The sequence below is a fragment of the Empidonax traillii genome, unplaced genomic scaffold (assembly GCF_003031625.1).
Source record: "Empidonax traillii isolate 1590-97213 ecotype Southwest subspecies unplaced genomic scaffold, ASM303162v1 scaffold587:size399798, whole genome shotgun sequence".
In the NCBI taxonomy this organism is placed as follows: domain Eukaryota; kingdom Metazoa; phylum Chordata; class Aves; order Passeriformes; family Tyrannidae; genus Empidonax; species Empidonax traillii.
Genome location: NW_020955780.1, coordinates 185681 through 208252, shown reverse-complemented (window position 1 = coordinate 208252; position 22572 = coordinate 185681). Strand labels below are relative to the sequence as shown.

The 22572-nt window shown below is 47.0% G+C and overlaps 2 protein-coding genes across 2 annotated transcripts in view; one reads left to right on the top strand and one right to left on the bottom strand.

Annotated features, from left to right (window-relative positions):
* Positions 1–6611, top strand: part of ALX4 (ALX homeobox 4) — a 38473-nt gene extending 31862 nt beyond the window's left edge. Inside the window, exons 3-4 of the mRNA XM_027898258.1 lie at positions 4128–4256; positions 6273–6611. Of these exons, the coding sequence (XP_027754059.1) occupies positions 4128–4256; positions 6273–6596 (453 nt within the window). The 3' untranslated portion in view covers positions 6597–6611. The remainder of the gene's footprint in view (positions 1–4127; positions 4257–6272) is intronic.
* Positions 6612–16943: 10332 nt separating this feature from the next.
* The window catches only part of EXT2 (exostosin glycosyltransferase 2), a 74198-nt gene continuing 68569 nt past the window's right edge, over positions 16944–22572 (bottom strand). The window contains exon 14 of the mRNA XM_027898252.1: positions 16944–19593. Coding sequence (XP_027754053.1) covers positions 19455–19593 — 139 coding nt within the window. The 3' untranslated portion in view covers positions 16944–19454. The remainder of the gene's footprint in view (positions 19594–22572) is intronic.

Genomic DNA, 22572 nt, shown 5'->3' with positions numbered 1-22572 from the left:
TGGACTGCTCTGTGGCAGAGGAGAAAGGGATCGGGCTGGAAGAAGTCTTTGCAGCCAGGGAATATAACCCCTCAGCTAGCCCCCCTCAGAGCCAACCCTAAGATTGCTGAGACCATTAATGAAATGTTTTTGGCGGTGACCCTGTGATGCGGCGGGGGCTTGAAAGTGAGAGGGAAATGTCAAACTCTGCTGTAGCAAAATCACCGCCTTGGAAAAAAAAAGAAAAAAAGCAAAGCAAAGCAAGAAGTAATATATCTTGATCCCTTTTCCCCCATAAAACCCTGGGAGGCTCGTGGAAGGAGCGGAAAGACTGAGCTAAGCCTGCAGGAAATTAAACATGAAATGAAAACAAGCTCAAGTTATTCAATTCTCTCATCCCAGGCTCCAATTTCCCATTCCAGGCCACTGATAAAATGGTGTCCAGTTTCAGTGCTCAAGGATGAATTCTGGCTCTGTTTTTGCAGTGTGAAAAGCAATGGGCTGGTGGCCATCTCTGGGAAGAGGGGAGATGGCCTGGCCTTTCACAGAGGGATGGGATCCTGGGCAGACAGATGGAGGCTGAGCTGAGGGAGGAGGGTAGTAGGGCTGGAGGACAGGAATGGGAAGAATGGATGCTGTGAGGCTGCCAGGGGAGAACAGGAGCACAAGAGACTTGAACATGGTGGGCAGCTGTTGTCTGCACCAGGGCGGTGATGCAGTGAGGGTTGTTGAGCACAGGGCATTAGCGCAACCTCACAGCTGCCAGCAGCCCGCCACCACACGTGTGCAGAGGCCAGCCTCACCTTCCACTGCTGCACTGGTGGGTGTAGGAGACAGGAAAGCACCTTTTGCTTTTACTTGGAGGAAGAACAAAGGTAGTGATGCAGCCCCCGACTATCCAGATGTGGCTGGAGTGGTCTGGGTGAGATCCCAACTCAGACCATCCACCTGTGCCCTGTGCAGGGCACGTGGGGCTTGGTGGCAGGGACAGACTGGCAGTGCCTGCTGGTTGCCAGGGTAGAGGCAGCAAGACAGCAAGCAGGAGTCTCCAGCTTGCTTTCTTTGTCTCAGGCCATTCCTGGCCTCTCCTCCCCCAACAGCACATCAGCTGTGTATGCATATGGATTAAGGTACTAGCATATGGCTAAATGTTTATGGAGACATGAAACATTTTTTGTTCTGTAGATTTTTATAGGGCTTATTTGGTACATCGTGGCTTATCAAAGCATTGTCTGCAGGAGTCAGATACATGACATTACCCTACACTCCCACTCTAACTGTAAACACTGAGATTCAGCCCACAGTGACTGCTAATCCCTCCACCAAGTACCCCATCCCAACCCCAGAGGACATGCTGCACCAGCCACTGCAAGCTCTGCTGTCACATCCCCATCCCATGACAGTTTCTCTTGACAAAAAGTGACAGGCAATGAAAGGAAAATGGACTTCTGTCAGGGTTTAAATTTGCTTTTTAAAAGCAGGTGTCTTCTAAGAAGATTGTGGAAATACTGAGGATCAGTTGGGGTTTTTGTTGACGTCTTCACTGTGTCTTGCCTGTCTTGTTTTCCCTGGAGCACTGTGGAGGCCTGGAGAAACCCAACTGCAGAATACCAAGCAACCTGTAAATGTTTGGATCAGAGGAGAAAGGAGAACTTGGAAAAACAGTCCAAACCTTGCCACAAGTGTTTTGGTCCCATGGCTTACTGCCAGCCTTCTGGTGCCTCCGTTGCCCATGGCACCAACACTTGGCCTAAGTCACTCTTCTTTTTCAGCCTAATGCAATGATTTGCCACAGCCTCCCAGCCCACCAGACATGTGGGGATTGCAATTCAGGAACTGCCAGTTTAAACCGTTTTGCCAGAGTCAGTTCAATCTAATGCATAAATGTGGCAGAGCAAAGGCTGAGACCCCACTCTGCTTCAGCTGGCCCGTGGAAGCCTCCCTGCGGCTCCATCAAGGCAGCTGCTGCGCTGTCCTGGGAAGCCGAGCACACAAACCCTGCACTGATGGCTTCAAAGGTCACACTGCAGAGCCGTTCAGCACCGCGGGGGGCTGTGCTTGGCCGCTCTGCTCCCAGGTGGGACGCTCAGGCAGGCTCCCCTGCGTGGCAGCGCAGGTGTGCGGCCAAGGCTGCTGGTGCCTACACGGGAAGGGAACGGCCGCATATGCCTGGCATATGTTCGTTCCGGCCTCACGCACAGTCAGCACTCTGCTCCCTACCTGTTCCCCACCCCTCTGTGCACAGCGGGGCCTCCTCTGCCTGAGGAGGAACCGGGTCACCACCGCTAACTTTGAATCTGCAGATCAAAGCAGCATGATCCTGGCCAGCCCTGGGACTGGCCTGCAGCTGGGCTGGAGTAGCTGTGCCAAGGAGAGGGAGAAGAAAAGCAGACAGATGCCTGGGGCATCAAACCTGCTCCAGTAGGACGCTCTTCGTATGCAGCATGCGCTCAGCTGGGATGATGTGAGGACCTTTCTTCTGGTGCTTTTTGAACCTGCTGAAAATACTCATAGGGTTTTTGATTTGGGGTGGGGGGATTAGGAGCAGCTGTTTTGGGTAAGGCTGGTCTGAAGAGCTTGTGGATGGCCCATGCCAGTGACGTTGCCACGGCCATGGAGCAGGGCAGTAAACCCTACACCATCTGCAGCCTGCATGGGGAGGACGTGCCTGGGTGCTGCATCATCTGTTCACTGCACCAAGCAGACCACAGCACATGGCCAGACCCTCAGCTGCCCACTTGTACTGTGGGGCCGACAGCTGGCCACAATGGGGAGCTGTGAGAGACCAGCACGGGGCTGCCTATGGTGGGGAGGGGGAAACTGAAGCAGTGGAGCCTGAAACAACTCTTCCAGCACAAGCAAGGTCAGCTCAAACCAGAAACCCCAGACCCTCGTGTTTCTCTCTCCCTGTAGCAGCTTCCAGTTGCATTGATGCAGGCTACAGGTGCCACTGCTCTCCTCCCCCCGCTGAGAATTGGCCTGCCATCCCACCCTGTGCCAAGTGCCTGGTTTGTCCTCCTCTTCTCCTAAGACATGAGTTTCCTACCTGGCGTCTGCTTTCCCCAGCTGCTTGCCAAGCAGCGAAGCTGCCCGGTGGTCAGGCGTGGGAAGGGCCAAGCTGTTTGTTCCCGATGCCCCTGCTACCCCCCCAGCCCAGTCACCGTGTAAAACTCAAAGCAGAGCCAAGAGGCTCTAGGACTGCTCCTTTCATGCACTGGCGTGACCTGCACAACCCAGCCCCTGGTGATCGCCCTCATCTCTCAGTGCCTTCAAAGAGGCTCTTGATTGATGTGTTTCCCTGACTCACGAGCTTCAAGAGGCTTTGAAGACACTGGGCCAGGCTCTGATCTCTCTTAGGCTGATGCAAATCAGGAGCGATGGTGCTGACAACAGTGCAATAATCCACACTGATGTCAAGCCAGTAAAAATAAGAGCAGAAACAGAGTTTTGGTGTTTGCCTTGAAGGGATCTGAGCAGCACTGTGAAGTAGAGAGCTTCAAACTTTGCAAAGACAACTTAGTGTAAAGCAAAGGACACTGTAGAAGGGCACTTGCCCTTTCCTGCAGCTAAGGAGGGAAGGGGTGTTTGGCTTTTTATCTTTCATCACAGTTAAGAAAAATAAGAGTGAGAGTTTGGTGAGAAATGCAAGCTTCAGCCAACAGCATCATCATAGCCAGGATTAGGCCTGGGGAAAGCCCCATCACTGCTGGTTTCAGCCAGGCAGCAGCACTCATAGGTGCATTTACACTTCTTGTCTGAGACTGGCTAACAGCAGGACAGCTGTAGGCAGAGCCTGGGTAACAGTTTCAGAGTGAGAAGAAGATGGGCTATCTCAGGACAAATCAGGCTGAGGGAGGCAAGAGCTGTGAATGTTACCAGAGAGGCAGTACACCAAGGGATGGGCATCCCCTTTTGCCTGGGGTGTGCCCAGTCTAGCAGCACAGGCTGGTCCCAGATCTCCAAGAGATGCAGGGCAGGACTGTTACTCTCCTGCAGAGCTTGTGTGTGGAGGAGTGCCCATCTCCATGCCATGCAAAACCACCTACCTGGGGAGGGCCTGCCCACTGGTGGGCTCCTCAGGGCTGTCAGGCTCCCAGCCATTGCCAGCAGCTCCCCTTGTTCACAGCTCCCCTCTTGCTCTCTCCCAGGTTTGGTTTCAGAACCGGCGAGCAAAATGGCGCAAGAGGGAGCGGTTCGGTCAGATGCAGCAGGTCCGGACCCACTTCTCCACTGCCTACGAGCTGCCTCTGCTGACCCGTGCTGAGAACTACGCCCAGGTGAGTGCATCCCCCTGCCTGGGCCCATCTGTCCCAGTGCCTGCTGGACACGCTGCCTCTGGTCCCAGTCCTCTCCAAGTCACGTTTCCCTTCTCAGGTTCATCCACCTGCCCTCAGGCAGGGTTGCAAGAATGCTGGTGCCAGGGCTATATATGTTGTCAAGCAGTGAAGGGCTGGGAGTTTTTTAATCAGGTATCCTGCCTAGCTCCCTTATGCCCTGGCCCAGAGCACGTATCAGGCCCGGCCCTGTGTGACATAGTGCAGCATCCTTTGGGTACAGGTCACCCTGCTCAGCACATCCTATTACACTGTCCTCCCATTACGTGTGCTGCTGCCCACTAACTTCCCTCCAGTTTGAAAAAGATCCAAAAGGCAAATTCATACCTAAAGAACAGCAGTTCCCAGGAAGGTTTCCTGTTACCATGTCTGGGTTTCCATGCCCCTTAGACATGGTGGTTGGACAAAAGCATTTTTCCCCTCGCAAATTCTTACAGTCATCTCCCAGTGACGGGCTGTGGTACCTACAGCACACCTGATGATATCTGAGGATGCTTCCCAATGGACTTTTAGGTTTATGCTCCAAAGGAAGTGGGGGGAGCAGCCTTGTTGGGGTATCTGAGGCTGCTTCTGGGTCCTTCTGCTTCACGATCTTCCTCCCCTGATCCTGGCAGCAGATCACACAAATGTCTCACCTCCTTAGCTTCCTGTGCTGGAAAACCTGTCACCAAAGTAACCTCCTAAGCACTGGGCCAGCCCCCATTTCACAACACCGCCTTCAGACAACGCCAGACAGACAGGTGTTTGTTAGATCAAGGGCTAGGCTGTGCCCCTGGAAAGCACTCCCTCCATCCTGCACTCCTCTTCCCACCACCCAGAATTTGCTCAAGGGCAGAGTTCTGCAGGTGTGATGCTCTGAACCTCACTGTCCTCAGATGTGCTGGGAGTCCTCCCTCCCTGACTCCCTGGCTGTCTGGTACTTCCCCAGCCAGTGCTCTACCAGTGCTACCCTGCAGCCAAGTCAGGAGCGTTTGACCTCTCTCCTGATTGGCGTCTCCCCCAAACTGAACAAGAAGCCCTTATGAAATAGCTGAGAGATGCCAAAGCAGCTTTTCAAGCAGGGGACACTCTCAGCAGCATTTTCAGCATGCCCTTCTCTTGTCTTTGTAACTTACACTCCCTCCACACGACTCTCTTCTCTCAGCACTAGAGATCAAAAATTTGAAAAGCAATTTGCTGGAGGTAAGAGATCAGAGAGGGTCCAAGGGCCCAAAGTGGAGAGGTGCAGTGTGATGAAGGGCCCTTTGCCCTCTTGCTCATCTCCTCCCCACTACCATCCTGCATGCCCCATGTCCCTCCCTGCCGCAGCACACCTATTTCCACTGCCAAATACTGAGCCCCCCTTTCTTCTTCTGCAATATCACTTCATGAGTGATACTGCAGGAGCCCAGATGGTTGCTTGAGGTGGCCCTGCAGGTCTCTGCTGCCTTGATGGTCTGGGGAGAGGGGCCAGGAAACTGCCTGTGCTGGAGGCTCTAGGCAGCTCAGCTCCCACAGGCATGTCTGTGTGGTACAAAATAACTTGCCTGGGCAAAGCTGCCCTGGGCTGGGCAGAAGGGCTAGATCAGCAGCCTCACGGCATCCCTTTCTGCCTTTTCCCAGTGTAATGGGTATGACCACAGAAACACCATGGATGACATAAAGTTTTCTGTGCTGAGAAAAGTGCTCATAGAGCAAATAAAGTAAGAGAAATGCCTGTGAGGGGAACAGGTAAACAGAGAGATGCTATGGCAGAGGCTGTGGCACAATCTTTCTCCCTGAAAGTTAGCCTCCTGCAGTCCCTGCCCCTGTCTGGGCTGGCAAACAGGTTTTGGAGTGGATCTGCTGGCTCGCACTGGCTGCCCCTCATGCACAGGGCTGCCCTGCAGGGCTGGGGCTGGACACAATCCATCCCGCCAGGCCAGCTGCTGGATGCATCCTGCTCAGGGCAGCCCTGATGCTTTTTTTTCCCACCCCTAGATCCAGAACCCTTCCTGGATTGGCAACAATGGAGCTGCCTCCCCCGTGCCTGCCTGTGTCGTCCCCTGCGAGACGGTGCCCTCCTGCATGTCCCCCCATGCCCACCCCCACGCGGCCGGCGGCGTCTCCGAGTTCCTCGGCGTCTCCGGCCCTGGCAGCCACGTGGGACAGACTCACATGGGTGGCCTCTTTGGCACGGCTGGGATGAGCCCCAGCCTCAATGGCTACGAGCTGAACAGCGAGCCGGACCGCAAGACCTCCAGCATCGCTGCCCTGAGGATGAAAGCAAAGGAGCACAGCGCCGCTATCTCCTGGGCGACATGACAGGGCTGCAGCCCAGCGCCCGCCACACGGAGACAGCACATAGGGACAGCTGAACAAATCCATCCGCTCGGACTCCAGACAGCAGTTGCCTCCTCGGGGATCTGAATGCAGCACTTTTAGCTACCCTAGGCATATAAAGTACATATGTTAACGTTAAGTGGAGTGTTTCCAGCATGAACGTGGCAGCTCCCGGCTTCCTGGGATCAGGCAGGGAGAGGGAGGCTGTGGAGCAGCACCTCTTCCATCAAGACCTGGGATGAGATGCATCCCTCCTCACTGCCACCTCCCCAGTAACCTGGGCATTTTTTCTCACGGCTATTTTTCCTGACACCAGATCTGCCTTTCCAAAGAGCAAGAGCCCACTGACTTTTCAGCAGCTTCTCCCATCCCACCACCCAACCACCCACACCCTCACACCCACACCCACACACATACTCTCTCTCACGCACACATGTTCTGCCCTGGGCAGGGGACCGGATGGGAACTCTGGCACCAGCAAAGAGACGCCTCTCGTGCTGCTTACATCATTTTAGCAGGAGCTATGACTTCCCACAGCTGAGTGGTAACAGGGCTGGGAAGATAACCAAAGCTAGAAAGCAAGCAACATTAGCCCAATTCCTTCTACCCAGCTTTCTCTCCATCTTGTAGTCTGAGATGAAGCACAGAGTTGTAGAAGCCCACGAAGGGGATACCCTTCTACCCAGCGTGGCGCAGTGCTATCATGCTAAGAGTCTGTGCCAGCCCTCTGGTGACCCAGACAGAGATGCATCCCAGCACTCAGTATCTTCCCAAGCATGGCTCACTGCCCCAGGGATCGCCTGGGCTTTGCTTTGCCTGGCTGTGGTTTATGATGGAGTTCATGTGCATGGTGGGACAGCAAAAAGTTTCCTCCAGCTTTCACTGGGTCAGCAATCACTAACCTCAATTTGGAGACAGTAGTTAAAGCAGGGAAGCAGAGTTGCTGTGTAAATCTACAGGTCCCCAAAAAGACTGCTCTGAGAAACAGCTCAAGTGCTAACACACAGGCACAGTGGCATGAGACCATCAAATTTCTCATATACCTTATCCGGGGGTCAGATACAGGCAATGACAAGCCCTCCCTCAGCCCTCCACTCCAGTGCCTTGCTGCACACAACAGCTCCAGGCATCTCTGCGCAAGGGATGGCACAGGGAACAGGCTGGGAAGGGATCCAAAGCTGGATGAGGTGATGCTGTCCAATCTCCAGCCACCTTGGATCTTCTTCACCTTGGAGGTGAAAGAGACACCAGAACTTGCCTGGTTTGTCTGAGCCAATATGCCTCCCCATTTTTCCCTCCCAGTGCTCTTACCTGCACAGCCCTGTTAAGTAAGATCTCCTTTGCAAGGCTAAACATTTTGCAAAGTTTTTCAGTGCTAGGAATAATTTGAGAACATCCTTTTACCCCACTGAAATACTACCAAGGAGAAGCTGAAAGTCAGCTGAGCATTATCATGGCCACAGTGTGGCTACCCAGGATGGGCTTGAACAGGGGCAGCTCTCCTCAAGATTTGCAAGGGAACTATAGGATATTACTCACATAAAAACTGGTGTGTCATCCTGCCCTCTCTCCTCATGCATAGTGCTAGGGGATCTTGTAGTTCAAGGTCCAAGAATATGTAGTGGTCTTGGAAAAGACTTCAAATAAGCTACAACCGAATGTCAGGTTTCAGGTTAGCAAGCTATACAAGTATTTCCATAGTGTCTAGACTGTCTTACACTACCTAAATGATACACCATTGCTAGTTCAGAAGTAATACATTTATTGGAATATGAAAAGACCAGTAGTACTGTCTCTTTTCTCTCCTCAGAAATGCTAAGAGATGCCTTCTCTGGTACGCACAGGGAGCCAGTATGCATTTAACCACACCATCTGTATGACCAGGGTCTCTCCCATCCCAAGCAGCCAGGATTTACATCCTAACCTAAGCATTCAGCTGAGATGTTGGGTATGGTGGCTTGAATGCTGGAAGTGATGCTGATCACTGAACGGGGCAGAATCATGCTGACCAGCTGGAAGTGTACACCGCTCCCACTGGGTGCACCAGAAGCCACTGAGGTTCCCCACCACCCAGGGACCAGTGGCAGGAGGCGATTTCTCCATCAGATTTTGTGCAGGCAGCTGAGCATGGTGTTGAGAGCATTTTCTCAGGTGTACCAAAGAGCATGATGCGTCCCACAGTCAGCAGGCAATCTGTGAAGGGCCACTGTCCAAACAGCCCACTACCATTACTGACAAGGCAAATTAGCAACAGGGAGAGCTAAGGAGAGAGTGATGGGGCAGGCAGGCACATGGGAATGGGTCCCATATGGCCTAAAAGTACCAAAGGCAGCTCCAGTGGAGGCCTGTAGTTATTCAAGAACATAGCTGCATTCCCTACCGAAGTTAAAGGGTAGCTTTTCCTCATAGACTTCCACAAGGCCAGGATTTCATCCAAGCTCTTTAATAGCCCAGAGGATTAAGTGCTGTATCCCTGTCTTGTTAGAGACTCCTGGCAGCAGACTTAGCATTTAGAGAGGCTTGGCCCCCACTTTCTCTCACCTTAAAATCCATGTGGAAAGCACATGTTGGACTCACTCAGTCTAATTTAAATGCCACTGCACATGCCCAGCCCTCAGCCTGCCTGAAAGCATCACGAGGTGAGGGGGGATGTTGTGCCTTGGACCTCTCCACCACAGGGCTCCCTTCCTGCCCCCTGCCATGGGCAGCCCTGCTGCTCACCAGGCTCTGCCCCACCTCTCCAGGTGCTGCTGCTATTCTGGCGAGCTCCCTTGCGGGTCGTGCTGGAAGGCGCACCCCTCACAGGTCTCCAAAAGCAGTTTATTCTGTCAGTTTTTAAGCTACATACATCTGTATTTACACACATTTTTAAAATTTATTTCAATGTTTTTTTTAAAACTAGCTGTTAAATTAACATGAAAAACTGTATAAATATATATATATATATACATACATACATATATATATATATATGTGTGTGTGTATCTTAACCTAGCCAGTCTGCAGCTACTGCATTTCTTAAGGGTCACAGGGTCAGTGCTGTTCTTGCAATCTCAAGTTACCATGATGATACCATTTTAATTATTTTTATTGTTATTTTAATACCTTTCAATTCTATTTATGACTTTCTTCTCTATTTATTTCTTATTTAGTATTTCACTCCTGTCCACACATTGAGTCGTGATTCCCTGGTTTGGACTTGCCTTCAAAGCTGCAAGCTTTGTCCCCAGCCACCACCAAAATGTCTCACAAGCCCCAGCCACTCTTGACACCTGCCATCCCAATAGTGGCATCCTCTGTGGATGCAGCCCAGCTAGCTGGACTCACCCATCTGCTTTCTCCAGTCTCATGAAGGTAGCAAAATATTTCTCCCAAGCAGTCCTGGCCCTGCCTATGCAGCAGGTACCATACGTGAGGGCTGGCTTATGTTGTCCATGGTTAGAAACTACCAGAGATGTCCCAGAGCTTTGAGAACAGGAGGATGGATGTAAATAGTGAGAGCAGCACGGGTTCCTGGCACTTGTTTAAAAGTGGTTGGGTACCGCTTGCTGCCAAGTACTCGGAGGCACTTCTTGCCTACAAGCAGTAGTTAATGCTTTGGTAGCAACTGCAAACCAGTGGTGAACCAGGTTTGGGCTTGCTGGGCCCTGCAGGGTCCAGACTCTAAGGGCTGCTGTGCCTGAACAAGCTTGTGGAGAGGAGCGAGACAGGGGCCAGGTCAGCCCCCCGGCATGTTGCCTGTTGCCAGCACTGCCACCCACCTGTGCTCCTAGCGGGCTCTCCAGCCAGCAGCCAGGCTCCAGCTGCCTGCTCTTGAATATGCTACTCAGTTCAGGTCTCACTGCCCCAGCACCTACCAGGGTAGAGCTTATGGGGAAGAGTACCAAGACAGCAAGATGAAAAGAGAACCAACCTTGTTCTCCTCTAGAGCCTATGGCAGAGTGAGTTTACATCCCTGCCTGAACATGCATTCCTGATGGAACACCTCTGGCCTGAGCCGTGAGAGTGGGCAGGGTGTTAGGGAAAGGCCATGTGTACCGACAGCGTTGTCACACGTGAGGTTGCAGAGCTGCAACACACATGGCTCCACCTGCCCCATCAGCCACAGGCACACAGCACAACCCAGGCCAGGTGTACTTGGTGTGCTGCAGAGCAGTGCTGCCCACTGGTTTGCTCCAGTAATGGAGGTGTTCTGGGGTGGGGAGACGCATTTCCCTAATTCCCAGAGCACACTCAGACCGGGCAGCACATTGTAAAACACTCTCCAAACAAACAAAGGCAAAAAGGTAGTTTCCTGGAAAAGGATTGAAAAAATAATCAAGCAGAGGCAGAGCCCCGTGTTTATTTTGCTACTCTGACTGACACAGCAAAAAGCAAACAGACCGAGGGAGAAATTAAACCCAAATGGGAAGGGAGTGAAATCAGATGGAAAGTCATTCAGTTCTTTGCAGCTTCCCAAAGGGAGCTGGGAAGAGGTGAGGGAGCAGCCTTGCACCCCCTTAACTCTTTGCTGGTAACACAGTTCCCCACTCCCCCCACATAGCTAGGTAGGTAGGTAGAGCTAGGACTTTTATACTACTGATTTTGAAGGACAGTTTTCAATGTATAATAATATATCGGTTTAGGTGTGCAGTGTTTGAAAGAGAGACTGGGAGAAAGAAAGAAAACAAACCTCAATCAATATTATTGTTTTTTTGTTGTAAAATATTGTAACCTTGTATAAACGCAACCTTTTTTTTTTTTTTTTTTTTTTTTTTTTTTTTTTTTTTTTTTCTTCTCTTTAGCTTACTGGCCTGGGGTAGGACATATTAAAAAAAATAAAAAAGTTTTCAAAAAGTCCAGGAAAAAAAAGAACTTAAAAAAAATCATTAAAAATGTTGCCATGTGAGGTTTGTGCCATGCAATGTTATTGCCTATGCAACCATGTATTACCTGTTCATTACAGTGGAATATTAAAAAAGAACAAACAGTCTTGCAGCTTGATTATTTTTAACTTCTTTGAAATAAGTTATTGCACTTACAGGTTTTTTTTTTTCTTTGGGGGGAGCCGGAGGGCTGGAATTTCCAGTCACCAATTTTTATTTTTCTAGGTTTTGAAAGCAGTGACATGATTGGGAAGGATCCTGCTTCCCAGCCACTCTGGCCAAGGGGGCACAAACACTGTTGTTGTTGTTTTGGTTTGCAATAAACTCCTTCTCTTCTCTCCTCTGAACTGCAATCTGGCTGGTTTGTTCCTGACTCATGACAGATGAAATGTGATCAGAGGGGCCTCCAAAATCTCACGTTAATTGAAGTTGGCAAAAAATACTAACAGTGCCCTTTTGAACTGCTGACGCAGAGCAGAATGGATTAGCCGGGGGTAGATTAACAACAGGTGGCAGCTCACGGGCTGCTGCCTCTGCCCGTACAAAGAGATGGTTAACAGCCAGCAACCAGGCGCAGGAGCGTCCTGCCAGCCAGCTCCCAGCTAACGAGGGCCTCTCTGCCTTCAGGAGTTCATTTGGCATCTCCTGGCATCCTTGCTAGACAGCACAGAGGGCACCCTGGCCACAGGGGAGAGGAGGATGGTCTCCTCTGCTTACTGTTCAGGAGCTGCTACTTCTAGCAGAGCTTAAGCCTCACAGGGCTCCTGCAGGTCTCACAGCCCTTCTCAAGCAGTCCTTAGTGAGGCAGCAGCTAATCACAGCTGATATGGGGAGAAGCTGACTCGGCAACAAGATGCCACAGAACTGGGGACCCTCAGCCATGCGGATCCCCGTCCTACGGCACCACCCCTTTCACACAGCACAGTCACGCTTGGGGCACCACAGTACAAGGCAGCCTGTGAGATAACACTCGGGGCTGGCAGTGGGGGGACTTTTTCTCCTTTTCCTTTTTCTCCTTTTCCTTTTTCTCCTTTTCCTTTTTCTCCTTTTTCCTACATTCCTGCAGGTTGTCACACCCCCTCCCCTTCCAGTTCCACTTTAGTAGAGGCATCCAGAGGCATCCAAGCCATACCCACCCTCTCCTCCACCTCGGCTCTGATGGCTTCCCCAGAGGTGCCTGCCTTCAGACAGATGCTGCTCACTGGGCTGCAGGACAGACTGAGCCCTCTGGGTTTCACTTCTCCCCACACTAAGGAGAGGGCTTGTCTCGGCCCCACCAGTTCCCAGTGCACACCTCTTGCCTTGCTGTGGAGAAAACTAGGTTCTGTGTGGGCCATTTCACTCCGTAAATAAATTCAGCTGCAAACCTATTTCCTTCAGACTGCACAGACCCACCAGCACTGGGACCAGTAAGAGCTCAAGTTCCTGGACCCAGATGCTGAGTGGACTGGAAAGTGCCCTTCTTGTTCAGATAGAGTTGAGAAGGTGCCCAGCAGATGCCAGCAGCTCACCAAGACCCAAAGAGCCGCTCTGGCCTTTTCATCAGTTGGCCAGGAGCATCAGCTTGCATTAGATGGTGCATGGCTGTTTTCTATCTTGCTAAGAAATGGATAATGCAGGTGTTGTTGCAGGCTTATCCATTCCTCTCACTTGTGGGAGAAAAATTCCTTCCCTCCCCAAGCACTCAAAGCCAGATTCTCCAGATGTTGGCAGAGTTCAGACTGTTGAGAGCCTAAAGCCAGTTTCAGTAACATCCTGCTTGTATGGGTTTACATCAGAAATTGCTCCCTGGCCTGAACGTTGCCAAAGAGCTAAAAAGTCTCTCTATAAACTCCAGCTAGTGGCAGGACCCAGATTAGAAATGTGCATTCTTTTTTTGAAGCTCCACTTTCTTACTGGCATCACAGAAGTTGTTTAAAACACATGGAAAAATTTCTCTCTGGGAGATGTGGCTACAGCACCTAGATTAATGTGCTCCTTCTCTGCTGGAGAATATGACTTTGAGGCAGGGCAAAGTTCGGGCACTTTAAATGAAAAACAATTTTTTATTCCTGTAAACTAAACAGATTTGCCTTTTTCTCTTCCTCTTTGTAAAAGCAGTTATTAACCTTTAAACAGATGCATGTACTAAAGTCTTCTCATTGGCAAGGAAGGTAACAGCCATGCAAGGTGCATCTACTTATGGCCAGCTGGAGCCCACATGTAAAGGTGTTGCATTTAATCTGAGACAAACAAGTGTTTATTATTTGTGAAAGGATCTTCCACTTTCTCTTGCTTTTCAGTTCGTAACTTAGTCATAGGGCAAAGACAGATGCTCTGAGTTAGCTGTAGTCTTGCTGAATTCCTAGATCTCATTTTACAGCCCTTTCTGCTTGGAACCTTTCCCCCTGCTTATTTGTATGAAGTGTGGCAAAGTGGTTATTGTTCCCATCAGTCCTCAGCTGAAGGCACCCAGCACTAACTGTGCCTAGTGTCCAGCTGAGACCTGGCCCTCCCTATCAAAGACAGGTTTCTCAAAAGGACCTGTAACTTTGCAAACAGCCAGCAAAGCAGGTGAGAAACAGTGATTTGCTTGAGTGTATGACACATGGAAAACCTCATGTAGGTCTGCATATCTCAAGTTCTTCACACCTTCATCTGTCAAATGGTCCATCTTTCACCTTTGTCCAGTCCCCTGCCAACTAAAAGTCAGGTTAAAAATCTGGTAGATGTAACTTAATAATGAAGCTGGTATTTTCTTAGTCACAAAATACCCCTTGCATAGAGTCTGGTACTGACCACTAGTGCAAGTTCACAGACCTAATGAAATCATGGCCAAATTGCACTGATCTCTGTCCCCAGTCAACTGCAGAGTTGTCATCCTTGTCTGGAGCAGAAACACTTCCTGTTTATGCAAGTAAACAGTCATTTAGCATGACTAAAGGAAATTTGAAAGAGAATTACTGGATCCTTTTCCAGACAAATGAAGACAGCAAACAGGCAACTGTGCAGGAAGAACCTTTGAGCAGCACTGTTTTCAGTCGGAAAACTCCCTGCATGCTGCTAACTCCAAGCCAGTCCACTTAATTGCCTCAATTGTCCCCGTTATCCTTTAATGGGAAACATAACTCACTTTCAAAGCAACCACAAGAAGCTGCAGACAGGGGAATCCTGAAGATCAGCAGAGGTGGGACTGCATTACAGACATTTCCATCAGGCTGAAATTACACAGAGTGCACCAGGAATGTCACTAAATGGCTTCAAGCCAAGGCCTGCTGAAACATGCTGACACTTAAAGTCAAGGCTAACAGTCCTCTACCTTGGTAGTGAGCTACCCAGAAGTCCAAATAAACAACAGTTCAGACAAAAGTGTGGCTGTTCTGCTAAATCCCAGGTTTGGGATACTGGTGTTCAGGCCTTGGGTAACAGCTTCTCTCAGTTTCCTTATCTGCAGTTACAGGTACGAGGGAGATCTTAACCCACACAGGAGGACCGTGAAGCTCCATTTCTTACACTTGGATACAGCAGTGGCAGGCCTCATAAAAAGAACTTATACCATCCTACATGCACTCCCAACAGCATGCGATAAAACTTAAGGACCCATGACTCAGTGGTAACCAATACAGACTCTAGCTGATTTTTCTGCTAAGCAAATGCTATCTCTGTCACATACCAGTGTTAGCAAGAGGTTTGAAATGACCACCTACTTATGGGATAACTTTCAGATCCTACACAGTATTGTGTTCAGAGTTTTCTGGCAGTTTTTGACGGAAATTATTTTTTTTCCAGCCTAGGACTTAAAATGAAAAGACAATATAGGTGGAGTACGTGCCTAGGATTTGCTCTGCTTTTCCCAACTCTTCAGGATCAGACCGAAGTTAGCAATCAGACCAACTGGATGCTCATTTTCTAGCATAAACCTAATCTAACACAGGTTTGCAGAATGCTTTTTTCTCAGTTCAAGTACATGGACAAGACTACCCATGACTACAAGAACTACCCATAGTTTATATTTCAGTTTACAAAAGAACTTGTTTTGCAGCAGTCCTAGTAAAATTTAGGTATGCAAGTCTTCAAAAAGAAAAAAAATAAAAAAAATTCATACTTACTGTCTGGTCTTTGGCCAGGGCTTTTAAAATCCATTTTCTCAGCACTGTCTTTTTTTTTTTTTTCTCCCCTGTATCATGCTTTGGCCCTTTTATGACAGCAGCTTCCATGTAAAAGGGCTGGACACAAGATTTATTCAGTACCTGCTAACCATTCCGAGATTTTTCCTGATCAAAAGATGCTCTACCCGTGAGAAGTACCCACGGTATCAGACATTCATTATGGAGGGAATTCATGCCAAATCTTGGAGGCATCTTTAACATTAAAATTGCCCACCGAAATCCATTTTCATATGTCTCAGTATAGCATTTTTCTAGTGCTCAACACTCAACAATACAGCCTAAAAGTAAAATGAGTCAAAAGTACTAGGCCTCTCTTAAATCCCTCTTCACAATTATTTTGATATCTATGTCTCCAAGGCCCTTGAGTTTAAAAGGCCCTTGAGTTTAAAAGGCCCTTGAATTGATAATTAACAGGGGTGAACTTGTTGCCAGAGTAAAGCATATTTGAACTGCGCTGGTGGAAGCACAATGGAGGGTGGGAGGTTCAAAAGCAGGATCTGGAGATGGCAGGAGAGAGTAATTCAGAACATTAGGGCCTGAACTGACACATCCTCTAATAAGATAGTGGAGTTGTGAGGAAGGAAAGATTCAGTGTATTGTAGGGAAAGTTGGTGATGCCGAAAAGGTGACGCTCAAGGCTCACATGACTGGCAGGGAAGTACTGCAGCTCATCTCCCCCTTGCTATGCTCAAGGAGCAAGGCGTGCCATGCACACACACTGCCCTTTTGCAGCATGCTCCACAGGGGCAGTGCTGCAGGCTTCTGGAAACAAAGAGCTGCCACTGCACTGGATTCCCCAATCTCAAAGAGTCAGCCAAAGCTCTCTTCTCAAAAGCACAATTCTTTAACATCTGCTGTATCTCTGCAAAAAAAAGAGAGGATCTGTTCTCTGTTTCTCCAAGATAAATGGTATTGTCAGATCTTGGCATAAAATTTGGGTAACAGCTACTCTCCCAAAAAAGGTAGTTGGGATGAATTCATGCAGAGCAACCTTCTGCTTCAAAGACAACCATCAAACTCCAGTTACAGGAAAGATAAAATATTAACAGATCTTGACAAAGTGCATTGTGGATATTCAAGTTTAACACAGATTTACGTAGTAAAACAGCCTGTCACTGCAATTCTCCCTTCTAAATTCATTCATGTTTCCTTGTGCCACTCCAGAAGTGAAATACAACAAACACTCCTTGGATTTATTTTTAATAAACAGTTATTAAGCTTTTTTGATGTCATATTTACAATGAAAAGTTAAAAATTATCTTAATTTAAAGATTGACAACAAACCCATTCCAAATCAGACATACAGGTACATCTTACCTTTACAGATTTTCCATCAAGAGCATCACAATCATAAATGCAGAGGCGAAGTAGGTAATTTTACTTTTTTTTTTTTTTTTTTACTGTCAATTACCCAATTTTCTCCATGGCATAAAATAGAGATGAATTGCCATGTAAATGATCTAGCCCTATAAAAGGACAAAACATGATTGCTAGGGGTCACTGGACATTTTGTGCAAGGGAAAACCACTCAGATGCTTTTGGATGCAGACACAAGGACCTGGTGCCTTTTTATTGACCTGAGACTATAGATCAGTTTAGCAGGGCTGGTTTGGCTGCCCACATCTAAAAATATTCGACCATCTATTTCAAATCCTCTGTTTCTTTTAAGACTGTGAAAAACATAAACTTTTTACTGGCTTACTGAGAAAGACTCAAGAAATCACAGCAGCTTCACAATTCTGTAAGGAAGATGTTATAACTCAGTTAAACTGCTAGGGCCTGCCAAGCTGAGATCAGCCCCAAAAGGACAGCCAAAACTGACTACTGTACTGTCACAGCTACTCTTTTAAAACAAACTTCTCAAGGGAAATATGCTGATATCTCCTGATACTCAAGCACCAGGACATAAATCAACAGGTAGATTCAGTAAGAAAGTTCACGCGAATGAACCTGAGAGGCTGCAAAGGAGAAATAATGAGCAACAAACGTTCCTCTATCTTGCAATACCCACTGTGCAGACAGCAGTTGTCACTGCAACAGCTATCCCTCTTAGCTCCCCAATACCCTCTCCCATAGCAACTCGGGAATGAAACAAAGACTGCAGCAAAAAACATTTACTAATAATTAAACGTTCCCAGAGAGTCGGACAATACAGTTTACAGGCACATCTCAGGGAGGTTGTGAAGTGAAGCATCCCCTCAGAGCTATTGTTCCAATATGATTTTCATTCACAGCACATCCACTGCATTGGGCAATAAGTCTTAGTGGGGGTGAGACAAATAGGAGCAGATGTTTCCTGTTTCTAGCCTGACTTTCATTTGGTTTCTGTCATTGCTGCGTATCCAGCTTAAGAGAGGGGGTGAACCGTGATGTCTAACACTTGTCCTATTGTTTGGGGTTTGGCAAATCTGAGGAATAAGGTTGCTTGCAGTGTAACAGAAAAACAGCCCATCCAGTAGGATGTGTCTGTAAACCAGCAGCAACAGAGGTTTCAAAAGACAGTGAAATCACCCTTATCTAGTAACAAACATTATATCAGTGGAGGTAGAAAAGAGATTCCTTCCTCAGCCCAACTTGTGATCCTCTTTAATATCCAAGGGCGAGAGTAGCAGTCCAGGCAACTTGCTAATTTTGTTTCATTTAATTTTCACATTCATGTTAAATTCAGTATTGAGAAACAATTCAAATGCTCCTAAGAAATGTAAATCTTTTCCAAAAGCCTTCCTAAGCTGTGTTTCAGTGGCAGCCTGTGGCAATAGGTTCCTTAAATTACAAGTAAAGACACAACAGTTTTTCCAACAAAAGTAATTTACAGGAGTTTGTAAGTGTGCATTAATAGTGTCTCATACATACATATATACCTGCATATTGAAGATGTAACTGGGAATTTCTGTAAATTTAGGTGTTTTACAAATTAGTACAACACACTGCTTGATGAAGAGGATTCAGATGTGAAAAACTTACTTCATACCTTATCCCTATGGATGGCTAGCATTTAAAACTGTAAAATGATAATGAAAATAAAAAAATGAAGAAGACTAAACATATACCTTTTTTTTTTATTTTTTTAATAATACAACTAGTTTTGACAAAGAGTCAGAGTGTCTTGCATGGATGCAGCAGAAAACCTGAGATTCCCGCCAGAGGCACAGCAATTGCAGTTATGTCCTGCAGGTCTCTGCTCTGAAGGAGCCTGTCCTCCCACCTACTGTGTGTCTCAATGTCCATTAAAATAATTTAAGTAACACAGAATGTTTTGCCCTTTAAACCATATGACCACAGACAAATTTTTGTTGGTGATGTAAAAAAATAAACATTGGTCTCACAATGCAAATGTTACATAGTTACTCAAGCCAAGAGTTAAAGCTAAAAAGGCAGAGGCCCACCAGCTCAGAAGAATAAGCTCCTCCTAAAAGAGAGCAGCTCTACACTGTAGACAGTTGCTTTGAATGGATGGACGCTTATTAACCAGAGAGCTGCAACATATTTGATAGAAGAGGTGAGTCATGCCAGTTCAGACCACAGAGCACAAGATTCTGTTTTATTCTTCCAGGTGCCTCCTTTGGAAAAAAGTATGTGTTTGATATTTTTGGGAGAACCCATGAATAGACTCAATCCTCTGTGAGCAACAGAGAGCTGTTGTTCAGCTTTCCATTTATATCTTTGTGCAATGTAAGGGAAAGACAACATACCAGAATACAACATTAATTCCCATTTCCCTCAGATGCAACCCGCTTTCTAGCGATTCTTGTCTTCAGGGCCTTATATTCCTTATAGCACCTTTTCAGCTGTCATTTTCATCACTCAGGTTTGTCTCACAGCTGCCTTTACAAGCTGCCGATATTGGGAAAGCTCTTCAGCTTCTCAGGAAAGTCATCTTTGTACAGGACGGGGTCAGCACGGTGCTCCACCACTTTTAGAGGCATGGTCCCAAAGACAGAGGCAAACTTATTGATGCATTCAGATCTGGTGAAAGGGAAAGCAGCATAATTAAGAACCCCAACAACTGGGCTGGCTACCAGATCACACACCAAAATAACTGGTAGAAACCTTCCCTCTTGTGCTTGGAAATATTTCCTCCATGCTGGCTACTAATAAATAAAAAGAGAGCCTCACTGCAGAGAGAACTGAAAAGAAGCTGGTGTTCTTTGATTTATCCATTTAATCACAGAGACGAGCAAGGGGATGCTGGCAGCAGCACATGTGCACTTGGAGGTCAAAGCTTCCCTTCTCCCTCCCCCTAGAATTCCAGTCATTCTTAAAGCAATGTACATGCTGTAAACCAGAACAGATTAACTGCCAACATGTCTCTTAAAGGGCCACTGTTGGGTCTATTTGGTTTATAACGAAGGTTTTGCAAAAACCAATGCTTTGTGAAAACTGAAGTCTTAAAAAGAAAAAAAAGTCTGGGTTTTTTCAGGCTACTTCAGAAGCTCTATCTTTTCCCACAAAAATAAACACGCCTCAGAGAATAGGCAGAGTTGATTGTACTGTAACTTAAAGGTGAAGCTGTCTTAATAATCTCAGGTGTCAGTAATGTGGGAGGGAACAGCCATGTGCTTCAAAAAACAATCAAACAGATGTTTAACCTTACATTGCTCCTTTAACTCTTTCATTGAAAGGCAGAGTACCTGTGGAAGCAAGGCAGAGAAAACTTGGCTCATCTCACCCCAGACAGTGCTCCTCTAACATTAGCTGCTTACTATATAAAACAGAATCATGACAACAGTTCCCTACATATAACCAAGATAGCTACAAGAAAACAGGTCACATTTCTTTTGCCATTCAAAAGTGAAAACAAAAAAGAAATGAGTACTTTGGCTCAGCTACAGAGACTGACGTGCTGCAGGCGCTCCCAGAGCAGGTCTCTTGCTCTCCAATCACTGCACCCTCTCCCGACCCCTTTGGAGGGTTAGGGGGTCACTGTGGCTCCAGGATAATTTTCCTCATCAGACCTGGTCAATCACAGCAACTGAGTGTGACAGTTTTGTGATGTGGACTGCTCAGCACTGCCCCAAACACTCTTTTGAAGTAGATGGGACAGAAAAACTGGTTTTCAGAATTAATTTCTCAGTCTACATAGTTGTTTCAAGTTATAATGGTTACACTTGAGGCCATTTTCTGGCCTGAGAAAAGTGTCCAAAAACTACTTCATATGGGATAATACTTGAATATACAGGTAAATGTAGATGCTTCACTTTCTGCTACCTTCCCATCCTCTCATACCTCTTCCTACCTCCTGCCTTCCTACCTTCAGGTTCAAATTGTTGGGACCAGAAACAGAAGAAAAGGAATTCAGAGTGTAAGAGGAAACTCTACAGTAGGAAGCAACCTCTACACCTGTCATAAGCACTATTTGCTCCAGGTTAGCACAGACCTGAAACAGCAAGGACTGAAGACCCAGGTTGCTGTTCAGTGTCTGCAATAACAAGGAGAACAGTTGAGAGAGATTTGGGCCCTGGGCACTGAGAGGTTACAATAACATGGAGAGCAGGAACCGAGTGTTTTCTCCGGGAACATTAGGCAGTTTCTGTTGCCTCCAGGAGGTGTCCAACATGAGATACCTTAAACAAATCTGATTTTTAGGTAAGGTTAGACTTTTAAATCATCTGTTATCTCTGAAACATGTGGCTAACTAATCCATGATGTGTGCACTGGAGAAGTCTCATGGCAGAAAAACCGCAATCTTCACAGGCAAGGAGGTAGGTGCACTGGGAGATGTGCATGTGAGAAGTTTGCACAGCTGCTGGCCCTCACTGATTTCTGGAATACAAGAATACTTCTAGCCTACTGGTTCAAATCCTGCCTTTGCCAGTAATGACTGAAAGACATTGTAATGTAACAGCTGCTTGGTGGCCGGTGTGAAATGAATTAGTTATCTCAGCCTGTTGCCTGGTAGGCAGGTGTCCACATCAGACCAGCCGTTGTCACAACCGGAACTAAGCAGCACCCTCAGGACAAAAGACAAAACTAAATGGATAGCAGAATTGACCTCTTCCCTCCAGAGGTTATACTCCCAAATCAAAGATGAGGTCTTAGAAAATATCAAGATGGAATCCCTCTACAGCCAAACTTGTTGTCATGGCAAATCCATTCAAGCATACCAGTACAGTATCTTTAACGAACAAGAAACCATTTCATTGTTAAAGAAATGGAAAAAAAAATGAAAAATGGAAAAATCAGTATGTTCTAAACACTCTGGCTGAAACAGAAAAGTTAGTCCTCAGGAAATCAACATCAAATTCAAAGATCAGAAACAGGATATTTTCAAGGAAAGAAATATCATACAGAAGTCACAAAATCTGTTTGAAAGAAAGTAATCTCTTTCAAAAAATTTCATCTCCTGCACTGAACTAAATAATTTGAATTCTGAAGCCTTTGCCACTTTTGGAAAATATAAACCAGAAAGGATATCTAGAACATTAAACATTGAAAGCTAGGTAGCAAAGAGAATGTAATGTGGCACCTTAATATGGAGGGAAGGTGTTTTTCTTGGCTCTGTCAATAGTTTTGCAAATTCATACTAACAGAGGCATGTTTGCTTCCAAGAATTATCCTTTTTGTTTTTATCTGCTCTGCTGAGACCATGAAGTTGTGCTCAGCTCAACATGAAGATAAGATTATGTGAACTCAGAAATTGAGAGCTCTACTGCCCCTGGACAACTGGATGAACTTGGTGTTTGTTAAGGTCTCTCATAATCAGTTTCCTCACTGTTATAATCCAAATAAATTTTGGCTGGGTAACTCTGTACCTGCAACCTTTGGCCAACTGTTACCTGGTTAGTTTTCTCTAGGAGTTATTATCATTTATTATCCACTTAAAATTAATATCTAGCTTAGAAGATTAAAAAAAAAACCACTTTCGGATTTTCAAATAACTCCCTTATATTGAAGATAGAGAATAAGCAGTTTCAGTATTATATCAAGGATTTTCAAAATGAAGAC